Source organism: Ciona intestinalis, unplaced genomic scaffold (assembly GCF_000224145.3).
Source record: "Ciona intestinalis unplaced genomic scaffold, KH HT000232.1, whole genome shotgun sequence".
Lineage (NCBI taxonomy): Eukaryota > Metazoa > Chordata > Ascidiacea > Phlebobranchia > Cionidae > Ciona > Ciona intestinalis.
The window spans coordinates 3503-15340 of record NW_004190553.1 but is presented as its reverse complement, the minus strand read 5'-3'; the positions used below and the strand labels follow the sequence as shown (position 1 = coordinate 15340).

Genomic DNA, 11838 nt, shown 5'->3' with positions numbered 1-11838 from the left:
AGGTAATGGGTTCAAGGCTGGACGCTGCTACCATTGTGGGAGTATGTGTCATTGGGCAAAACACTTAACCACAATTGCTCCAACCCAGTGGTCACTAATGGGTTGTCCAAATTATCAGCCATACATAAAAAATTAAAAATCCCCCCCAAAAAATAACAATAATCACCCACAAAGTAACATACACGGTAACTTGTAAGCTGGCACGAGGTGTTAAACCCGTGTGATTACGACTGTCGTTTTCCGGCCAGGCCAGGATAAAGTAAGTTACATTCATTCATATGCTTGCTTAATTATGATTTATATAGTTTACCTTCACAATTTGTAGTATCTTGTTGTACAGCCCCTTCATTCTGAACAAAATGAACCTTTTGAGATCTACCTTGTTTCCGAGAAACATTCCTGTTTTTTTTATATTTGTTAACATAAGACACACAATGTGTATAAAATGAATGTAACTTAAGATGGAGCAATATCCGAAGTATCTTGCCTAAGGACACATATGCCCGCAATGGTAGCAGCGACAAGCCATGAACCCATCACCTTTGGGTTACAGGCAAGCGCGTTGCCACGGCGCCGACCACATGGTGTAGGAAATTAAAATTAACTCTTACTTTCGTTTCATGTAGAAATAAACAGTTCCTGCCACGGCTATCAACATGCACACTGCAACCACCACAACTGAAAAACATGTTACATTTAACCATGTGCAATTACAGTAATAATGCTTAAGAAAGAATTACCTGCTATTATGAGTGTATTAGAACTTGTTGGCTTATTTATAAGCGGGGTTGTAACAATCGGTTGACTAGTTTGCGTCAAGTAAACTCCATCAGCTGAAGTTAAAGTGACAACCTGAAATCTGAATGAAATAATTTTAATAATGCTCTAACAAAAATGCCATAAATATCCTTACTTGTATGTGACTCCATTGGTCAACAATTTGTTGGAGCAGCTTATAGCATAAGATGTATTCACTTTACATTGTGTTGTTGTATTGGATGATAAGCTAACTTGTCTGCTTGTTTCGATAAACCTGAATTCAAATTCTCTAGTTAGTTTTCACAGTGTGTTGTGTGTCCCAGAACATTATAACTACCTTGTCAAATACATACCTTGGTAAAACCGCAGCACAATATGTAGAAGACTTAGAGTTGGTGATTATGTTTTCTATTTCCATCCATGTATAGGAATCTCTATAAACGTTGCTTCCTTCTTTACCACCAATGACAAGATAACAACTGGATATAAATAACAGGAATATAAACACAGCTCTGGTGGTAATATGTTCATGTAAAATGTAAATAAATTAATAAAGTATTGTTCACCTAATTGGTCCACTAGTTTCATCGGCTTTGTTTACTTGTATATGTAAGGTACTTGCAGAACTTCCAACTGTTGTGGGGTTTGGTATACTGGCAGGGGCTGAAATGGAGCAGTTGCATTGTACTTCTATAAAGCATGATGTGTTAAACCTTCCTATTTACCTTGTACTTGTGATATACAATGTCCTGTTGCTACAATATATGAACCAACTTCAGAACAAGTCTTAGCAGCCATTGTGATAACATGTTTACGATTTGGTTTTGTTTCAAATTGGTACGGAGAAATACCACTTGGTGGTATATGTGTTACATTAGTTACAATGTCTGGCACACCGGGTGCTTTTTTGTGCAAGCTACTTGTTACAACAATCTGAAAAGTACATGATTCGTTTGTTTTAAAAGCTACAAACAAGTTCTGTTTTACCAAACTTAAACTCACTCTTGATCCAGTTATTCCAGTTTCTGGTCCTTTATTCCATGATATTATACAAAAAGTTTTACTAGAATCCAAATTTGCACTTGCTGACAAAATACTTGGTTTTACACCAGTTGTTCTTCCAACTATTTGGTTAATTTTCTTGGAATACTTTGGAAACAAATTTACCTGCCAGGATTCAAAAATAACCTTGATAATTAATGGAACTTGTTTACGATGACCTAAAACAAATTTAAGCTACCTTGATGGTATATTCTGTTCTTGGTGTCAAATTATCAAAAGTGATTGAATAGTTGTTGTCACTTGTTGATGTTTGAGTGAGAGTTTTCATATAAGTTTGACTTGAATTGGTAATGCTTACATTGTATACAATGTTACCACTGGTTTTGGTCATATCTGTCCAATTAACTTGTAGTTGGTTACCAGGGCAACCACCAGGTGAAGAAGTGACTGCTGAGCTTGGAGAATCTGAGATTGTTTATTAATATTCAGTAATGCTTTTATGCAAACAAATGGTATAAGATGCTACCTGAAAATCCAGTCTTTGATATTATGTTTGAAGAACCATCTAAAGTATTTGCCCCACATGAAACAACATCTGTACTTCCAAATATTAACAAGTTTGTAATTTGGCTTGATACTTCATGTGTATTCAACACTGTGTTGTTTATGAATGGGATTCCTTGTTCAACTGTGACACCATTTGCATTCCAATGAACAGTGGGTGAAGTTTCACCAATAAATTTAAAAGTGTATGTTGATGTCTCTAATTTACTTCCCAATAATCTTGGTCGCTTTTCAACTGTGTAAGGATAAGATTGTCAATGTAAAATATATTGTGTGTTTTGGTTTTTAATGTTGTTTTGTGGATGAACCTACTTGTGACAGTAGTTACTGCAGATTGGTCAAGGGAAGTAGCATTGCAAGTATAAACACCAGAATTCTGATGTAAACCACGAGTTAAATACAAACGTGATGTAGAATTCCCATCCAGTGTAGGTTGTGTAATTATTTGATAAACTCGTTCACTTGTGTTTGTTGAAACATCTTGTGAGTTTCTGTTAGGTAATGTTAAATGATTGCCTACAAACATCAGATCCATATGTATATATATACATATATAGGCCGGTTCTGGTATCTTAATACTTACATTTTCCATGAAACAGGAGGTCCAGGATTGGCATTTGATGAACAAAAAACAAAATCTTCTCCGTACTTTACATTTAAAGTGGATTTGGATGCAACCAGTGACATGCTTTTTACTGCAAACATAATGTACAGATTGATTACATTTGTAAATAAATAAAATCTAACAAACTAAAACATAACTATGTCTACTCGGGAATTTTTTTTTTACTAGTTCATATATTTTGATATATTAATTAGTGATTAAAACCAATATTATTACCTTTAAATTGACAAATATAGTGAATTGTATCTGAGACAACGGTTGATCTCCAATGCCATGTGTACGTATCATTATATGAGCTTATCATTCCATAATTATATGAGCTTCCACCTATCGGTTGCTGAGCATGCCAGTAATTGTATTTACCACTAACATTAAATGCACCTGCACAATAATATTGTGTAATAATCAAATTTATAAAGCAATTACAAGTGTATTTTTCTTTTAATATAAAAGTTTTTGTTTACATTTACCAGTTTCATTTTACAATTTCCTTTTAAAAATTAAATTACTCTACAAAGGTAAATTATTCAAAAAATACAATTCGTTGAGTAAGTTTTTATAATTAAAACAAATTGGAATATTTTTTTTTAAATGTGATAATCACTAGTTTGTTATTTGCTGCTGTGGTGTAAAACATTTGGCTGGAAAAAGTTTGATTTTGGCAGCACAAATATACTAGACAACACAAATATACTAAATATATATTCTTCGGGGTTAAATCTTTACATGTCCTGTGAAGCAACATTAAAGTAGTGTGCATTTATGTATATCCGTATACCCAGGATGACATTAAGGAAATTCAAAACCCTTTTGATTTAAAGGGGCACACCAGTGATAAATCAAAACTTGTATATAGGTAGAGATGCTGCTTAAATGTGATGTAAAGGTACCACCAAACATGCTCAACCCCAAAATTACTTCAAGAGAGAGATAAAACTACTTAATTTTGGGATGGCAATTATCTTAGGTGTTCGAAACAATATATACATGTTGTTTGCATTAAACCAGCTGGTATGTATAGAGAAAATTTTTAAATGTTAAAAACACACAATAAAGATACCCTTATAACGACGTGTGTGCATTCTGCAAAAAAATGGGACAATGGGGCTGCTCAGGCATGTGTGATTGTTAGAAGACAAACCCCAAGTAAAAAAAACAATGAAAGAAATGATGTCATTGCCAATCTTTTGTTTCCTTGGTTTAACCACTAATAGATTGTAGAATAAAAAGGTTTTATATCTTACCACTTCCACGTGCATTTGTTCTCGAATAAAACTTGTCATGTGTTGTGCTCCATTCCCAACCAGTTCCATCCAAGGTCTTTACTGCATCAATGGAAGCTGAAATATATATTGTACAAAAGGATGATGCAAATTAAAATAACATTGCAATTCTGAGCACTAAAGATTTGGTTCTGGATATTCATTGGTTTAATTTCATCAATAATTACTAAGAAATATACACCATAAATATTGCTTGTCATCCATTTTCTTGCACTCTTGTAAGCAGCTCCTTTAGTTTGAATGAAGGTTTGAGTTTCTGCATCTGGTATAATTGCAAGGTGACCACCCAATCCAACACATGCTGATTTTGCACCAGCATAATTTGCAGTAAATGGAGAAAACGTGAAATAACTTCCTTTGTAGTATTCTAATGTGGCTGAAATAAAACACAAAAATTATGTACTATGAATGTCACGGTATCAGTTACACAAAAGGTATATAAGCATCTCTTAATTTTATGTTCATAAAGAAAGTCGACAACGATTATAAAGAATCTTTGTTAATCCATAGTACTTGGAACAACTAATGGCTACAAAGTATAACATTGTTAACTGAATTGTACCACTGAACTGGTTAAAATTTTATAAACTACATTGAGTATTTGTTTTCTAAAGTAAAAAGTTTAAAACTTTACCTGTAATTTGACAAATATAGTGAGCTACAGTTAAAGCTGTGACAGATTTCCAGCTGAATAGGTGATGTTCACCAAGATTAGTTGCAACAGTTGCATAATTTCCTTTGTCCGGCTGATATAAGTGCCAGTTGTTGTACTTCCCATTTTGTATTTTAGATCCTGTTTTAGAAACATTGGATACAGAACTTAAATGACTGAAACTTTTAATCAATTTATTTTGATCAGTATGTCAGAAAAAAATAAAATAACCACCACTTAGACGCTGAGTTGTATTAAAATAAAACTTGTCATGTGTTGTGCTCCATTCCCAACCAGTTCCATCTGATGTCTTCACTGCATCAATGTAAGCTGGAATATATGATTACTTATGTTGAAGCAAAAACTACCCACCTTAATATAGTTATGAAATAAAACATAGGTCTGTAGTGAATAATTATGTCATGAATTCATGTTATATGTGAGCTGTGTAAGTGAGTAGTTTTTAAAAATCATTAAACTTATTGTTAAAACTGATTATTAACCATCATTATTGCTTGTCATCCATTTTCCTGCACTTTTAGAAGCTTCTCCTTTAGCTTTAATAAAAGCTTGAGTTTCTGCATCTGGTATAATTGCAAGGTGACCACCCAATCCAACACATGCTGATTTTGCACCAGCATGATTTGCGGTTTGTGATGAAAATACGAAATAACTTCCTTTGTAGTATTCGAATACAGCTGGAATTATTACAGGATTTAGTTAGAATTTCAGATGGCTGATTAACGTAGGTTAAATATACCATTTAAAGAATAATTGATAGTTTCTGTTTAACACAGGGTGTAAGCAATGAACTCCATATTAGCTTTAACTTTGTAACACGGTTACAAATGAGTTTATTTTATCTGTGAGCCATCTCTATTTAAACTTACATCATAAGTCAGACTAGCTGGACCATCAGCGCGTATACAGTGTACCATAATTTTAATTAGTTTACAAAATCCTTGAACAGGCCTGTAAGTAATGAATTAAAACCAATAGAAATCATAATAACATTTGTGTTTTTCAGTTGTTGTATTCCTGGTTTCATATATTCCTTGCAAAAAAGCTAAAAAAATGGATAAGCTATGATCAGGAATTTAATAGTTCCTTGTTGAGTTTATATACATTTACTAGTTTTATTTTTTATTTATTTATGCTTTCAGTGTATCATAATTTTAATTAGTTTACAAAATAGTTGTGGAAGGTTTATAAACTTTTTGTGGTTATGTTGATATACTTGGAAAATGAAAATGGTTAGTTGTTGTTTTAACCCTAAGATAGAACAACTATCATAATTTAAGTCGCCAAAAACATCACATAGTAGCAGCTAGGAGAAAACCTCTACATGCCAAAAGATATCAGTAAGTGGTTGTACACAAGCACAAATTAGATTTCACCACATATTTATATAACTGTCCGTAATCAAGATTTTTTTGTAAAACGAGAATATTACCTGGAACTTGACAAATATAATGGGCCAGACTTGTGGCTGGAGAAGATACCCAATTCCATGAATAAAGAGGTCCAAGATCTGACCCCATTATTGCATATTGTTCAGTAGACCGTGGATGATTTGGTTGCCACTTGTTATACTTCCCTTGGTATATGTCACTTCCTGTTTATTTGAAATAACAAAATAGTGCAGTGTTTATAATATTAATAAAATCTTGGTTTAGTAAAGGTTCGATGATCAAGGAAATAAGAAATGATAAAGGAAGAAAAATATTAAGGAAGATTAAGTAAACTTACCAGAATATCCACGGTTAGTTGTTTTAAAATAAAACTTGTCATGTGTTGTGCTCCATTCCCAACCAGTTCCATCTGATGTCTTCACTGCATCAATGTAAGCTGGAATTTATGAGAATTCAATCAATTTGACTTTCCTTATGCAGGATAGACTAGCTCAGATTCTATATTTACATTGCACTAGATTTAACAAATATTTAGTAGGGTGGGTTAAGATTGGCCTGGGGTAACATGGGATGTTTATTATAAATCTCTTTTACAGGGACACTTTTAATAATGATAAAAAATATTAAGGTATTATTAAAATATGTTACACTTTTATTTAATAGTATTCTCATGATCCAACAAAATAAGCGCCAAATACCATAACCGGTGTTAAAGTATTAAAATCCGGTGTTGATTGAATACAACTTTTATCAATATCTAAAAAACACATAAAATTAAATGCATATTTTAAAGCTCACTTAATAATATTAAAATCGCCGAAATTTAGTAGTTTGTGTTGTTTTAATCCTCCATCCAGTGTCATAGCTTAACAGAAATATTTTGTACAGTTTGTCTCATAAAATTAGTTTTAGTTTTGTAAAAAAATGAGACATATACATGAAAAAAATAGGCAGCGGTTAATATGACTTAAATTAGGAATGAAATCAGCACAAAAATGCCGATTTAAAATTGTATATACACAGTTTATGTGGCAAAGAAACCAGTTTTTTGTCCCATTGTGTAGGTATTGTGTAGGACTTGTAGGAGAGTTCACGGCCTACTAGAGATCTCTAGTAGGCCGTGGAGAGTTTTGTTTTTAATTCAATAATTTATTCCTCATGAGTAATTTAAATATAAAGTAGTAAACACTGATATCACAATAAGATAATGTTTAGAATATATATTTAAAATTTAGTCATAATAGGCAATTGGAGTTAAATTATGAGAAGTGGCTTCTGTGAAATATAGTGATCAATTCAGAATTTGTGACAAAACTATTAGCTTTATGCTTAAGTTAGTATTAAATTTTTGTTATTACTAAATATGCATTTGTAGGATACAATATTTATTGGTATCTGCTCCAACAATACCCATTGTTGTTCTAACAATACCATTTCTTCATACAATAACATACTATAAGTATAATGTTAAAGGCTATAGCAGTGGGACAAAAAAATAAATATTAAACTTGATGTTTTACCAATATTATGTATTATTAATAGCATTCATTTATTTATCAAAATAAATAAAAATTTAAATTGTCCTATCTTACCCCGCCTGTTGTCAAGGCGCTAATATTACAACTGGTGTGAAAATCACAAAATAACAATTTTTCTTTGAAGTGTAACTTTTTTAATATAGGTATAATAACACAAGATTATTGTATCGCACAAAAGCAAACACCATTATAAATTTACATTTTTAAAATATTGGGCAACATGCTTAATTGTCCCATTTTACCCCACCCTACCATATATATCCATTTATTTTAAAAGCAGTTAACAACTTATATAAACCGTCATTATTGCTTGTCATCCATTTTCCTGCACTTTTGTAAGCAGCTCCTTTAGTTTGAATAAAAGCTTGAGTTTCTGCATCTGGTATAATTGCAAGGTGACCACCCAATCCAACACATGCTGATTTTGCACCAGTGTGATTTGTAATTTGTGATGAGAATATAAAATAACTTCCTTTGTAGTATGCACGTTCTGTTGATATAACCCATTGAAACGATTCATTAGCTTTATTAAATAAGGTTTAAACAAACTTAAAACGATTCATTGTAACCTAAAAGAAACAAAGAGTTAAAGACAACTTAAACGCGCACTCGAACTTAACTGCAGTAAAAATGGCAAGTAACACATGCAAACTGAGTAACATGGCAAATTAAGAAATGCGGTAGAAACGTAGGAATGTCAACTAGGAGCGGCGCGTAACAATAATAAGAGAGAAGGAATTCAGCGAAGGAATTCACTGCACCCATATATTAAATTAGTGTAAATAAATATAAAATGACAGATTCTCAAACGGGAGTTCTATATTACATTTTAGAACTGTTTAATTTGATTAAAATACATTGTTTCGTCAGTAGAAAAGGCCGCCGACAGCCATCACATGTCTACCTACTGTGTGGCGCTCGCACCAAAGCTCCATGCTTTAACGCTAGTTGCGGTAAATATTGGTTTCCAAAACCACCAACCTTTAACGCAAATTGTTAAAAATGGTGCGCAGCACTAACCCTATTCCAAGGTTACCGTCATTTATTTTTTTTTTAATCCCTACTGAGAAAATTGCAAGCTCGTTTAATCATAGGGAAATCGAAGCTATTTTGCAGATTCGAAACGGAAACACGCGGGTCAGCGGTTGAGCGATCGCGACCTGAAAATACTGGGTGACTCTGATACCATTGCCAGCACCTGTATTCGTGGGCAAGACACAGACGTCCTCTTTAACCCAAGGGTCACTAATGGGTTGTGACAAGGCAGCCATGTATTTTGTATCTACTGTCGATGTCTGGTCACGCGAGGATAAAACAAATTAAAAAACAGGTTATCGAACGTAAATAAACTTTTATATTAATAAATCACACATGCAAGAAATACTTCGTTCAAAAAAGTTTTTTTTAAAGAAACACAAGAGTGCCCGATCTTACCTTGTGCATTTGTGTAGGTGCAGAAAAACAGAATAATTGCGTAGATGTAACTTCCCATCGACATTTTTCTAGTTTCAACGGCACATTCTACTAATTATTTCAATAACAATAATTTTTAATTTCGAACATATATATCACTTAGTTTAGCACGCCGGTTAAGCCAGACGCTATGGCACAGTAGTTAGCGCGTGCCTCTAGCCTTATATGTTTTCTAGGCTCGTCGCTGCTACCATGGTGGGCCGTATAGGTGTCCTTGCTCAAGAGATTAAATGGAAATTGCTTCAACCCAGTGCCGCCTTATGGGTTGTCTAAACTGTCAGCCATACAATACAAAAGGAAAAAAAACAGTTTCCCCGAAAGTAGCATACGTTGAAACTCGTATAAGCTAGCAAAAAGTGTATGAAACAGAACACTCGTGTTATAGCTCGCCAAGCGAGGACAAAAAGTTACATTCATTCAAAATGTAACCACCTTTATTGGCAGCCTTGTATTACTAAAGAAACCTATAACTCGTAAATGAATCGACACTTAAGCGCGCCCTTTCTATATACAATGAAACCGCCAGAACAATAACAGGAGTTAAGATACAGCATATACATTGATTCATTGGCCCGGAGCCAATGTTGTATGATTTCCTTCTGCGTAGTTGATTCTACACCTATACATGTAACTATTTTTCTCGTGCCATTTCGTACTAAGCAAAGAATTATAAAACCGTATCCTCACGACTCCTATAGACCGGCAATTGTTTTAATACACGATCAGGATATTTGGACATTATTACAAAATATGTTCTGTCTTTGACCACAAACAATATGCAGTAGGATAGGGAAAGATGGGACACGTTTTCATTCTTTTTTTTTCTTGTTCCATTTGGTAGTAAACAAAGAACATTAAAAGACCTATAGAACCGTATCCTCACGACTACCATAGACCGTTGTTAATTGTTTAAAACACGGTCCGGATATTTGGATATTATGTTGGAAAGGTGTCCCGTCTTCTACCACAAACAATATAACAAACCCGCCGTGTTATAACGACTGTCGCTGCCCGGCTAAAAAAACATTTATTCGTTCATACCCCACAGTCTAGTCCATGCGGGTATTATAAAGTGTAGAAAGAATGTCAAAATGTGCCAGTTGTCTGAATACAAACTTGTAGTTAAACCTTTTGCTTTTATTAAAAATACTGTGGACAGATTCATGATTGCGCAAGAGTGACAAGACTGACTTGTCTTACGCGGATTGATCAGTCATCGGTTATATTTACCCTTTCGTTTGCAACACCATTGACGTCATGGTATCCTTGCACAACAAGGAAATAGACGCAGTGGTGATTAATACAGAGATTAACAAACGTATGCGAAACAAAGGTTACACTGTATAAACTTTGATATGTTTACCTAATAAACAATAAAATCTACACGATTTTCCCGGTATGAATGGTAGCAGCACAAAGATTGCTCGCCACTTCCACCATTGTGGGCGTATTTGTGTGGGCTTTATAGCTCATACGAATGCATAAGATTTACTTTTCTACGACACTCTGCCGTATTCACACTTGGTGGTTTTTGTGTGCGCAAATCAGCAAATAGAATATGTGAAGTAGTAGATGTACTTCTCCGAATAGTGAGATGACACCATCGGATCAACTTGCCAATTCTGTTGAAGAAACGACTTTTGGAGAAACTATTCCTAATGCGAAATAATGATCTTTCGACCATATATTTATCGATTTCGGTCTGTAAGGTTTTATAAATACATCCCCCCTCACCCACTATTTCTACCCAAAATGTAGATTTTCTACCCCCCAAAAAGCGGACCCCATTTTTAAATCTTGGCCCCCGAGTTAAATACATATTATTTGTACTTTAGGTATGTTTTTGCGTAAGAATATTTTCTATTCCGTTCCGAATTTGAATTGTCGCTAACGATTCTTTTGCTGTGCCATTTTATCTGGTTTGTCCCCGATTTAACTGCAGTATATATGATTTGGTTGACTAGTTTTAGCGTCAAATTATGCGATAAAAATCACTCTTATAAAACAAAACCATCGCAAATTTTAACGCCTACGGCCACAGCTATTCCACGCTGCATGTCAAGATTGTGAAACTTTTTTTCCATCTTTCCTTTATAAAGTTCCTAATCAGTTTTTGTAACTTTGTTTATTCGGTAAGTAGTTTTGTCCAATAAAATTATTATCCATAGCTATTTTTTTAGCATATAGAGCAATAGTTGTGATTTTTTTTTAAACTTTTTAAGTTAAGGCTGGTATTTTGGGGATATATATTTTCTTCAGTTTAGTTTCAGTAAAGAATCCTTTACGTGTTTCCTTTATTATTGTGTATTTTTCCTAGCATATATATACATATTTGGTGCTAGTGAAGAATCTCCCCCCCCCAACTTATTTTCTAACCACTAACTCCTAAACCCCTAAGTTAGGGGGTTTGGTGTTGATGGTTAGGGGGTTAGTGGTTAGCAAATAAGGTTGGGGGGGGGAAGATTCTTCACTAGCACCAAATATTTTCTTATTTTAGAAAGCTTTTTATATCCTTCTTTTCATTAAAGGA

At 33.8% G+C, this 11838-nt stretch overlaps 2 protein-coding genes across 2 annotated transcripts in view; one reads left to right on the top strand and one right to left on the bottom strand.

The window, feature by feature from the left end:
• Positions 1-261: 261 nt before the first annotated feature.
• Positions 262-9578, bottom strand: LOC108950539. Its single transcript, XM_018816485.2, has 22 exons — positions 9270-9578; positions 8134-8325; positions 6635-6733; positions 6339-6500; positions 5389-5583; positions 5120-5215; positions 4868-5026; positions 4415-4609; positions 4195-4290; positions 3167-3331; positions 2909-3020; positions 2638-2816; positions 2288-2560; positions 2000-2226; positions 1762-1926; positions 1485-1692; positions 1326-1422; positions 1113-1238; positions 914-1033; positions 741-859; positions 612-678; positions 262-399 (listed from the first exon to the last, which is right to left on the bottom strand). Exons 1-22 carry the CDS (start codon positions 9331-9333, stop codon positions 291-293), a joined length of 3225 nt encoding a protein of 1074 aa, XP_018672030.2. The 5' UTR covers positions 9334-9578; the 3' UTR covers positions 262-290.
• Positions 9579-11342: 1764 nt separating this feature from the next.
• Positions 11343-11838, top strand: part of LOC100187522 (elongation factor 1-delta) — a gene marked incomplete at its 3' end in the record, with an annotated part of 3775 nt that continues 3279 nt past the window's right edge. The window contains 1 exon segment of the mRNA XM_002119146.5: positions 11343-11440.

What these genes read in the sequence shown, in the direction of transcription:
- LOC108950539 (XM_018816485.2), bottom strand. Translation starts at nt 9,333, where the DNA reads ATGTCGATGGGAAGTTACATCTACGCAATTATTCTGTTTTTCTGCACC. An exon ending in GATGACAAGCAATATTTATG is followed by an intron (nt 4,291 to 4,414) that starts GTGTATATTTCT and finishes TATATATTTCAG; the next exon opens with CTTCCATTGATGCAGTAAAG. An exon ending in CCTCCTGTTTCATGGAAAAT is followed by an intron (nt 2,817 to 2,908) that starts GTAAGTATTAAG and finishes ATTACCTAACAG; the next exon opens with AAACTCACAAGATGTTTCAA.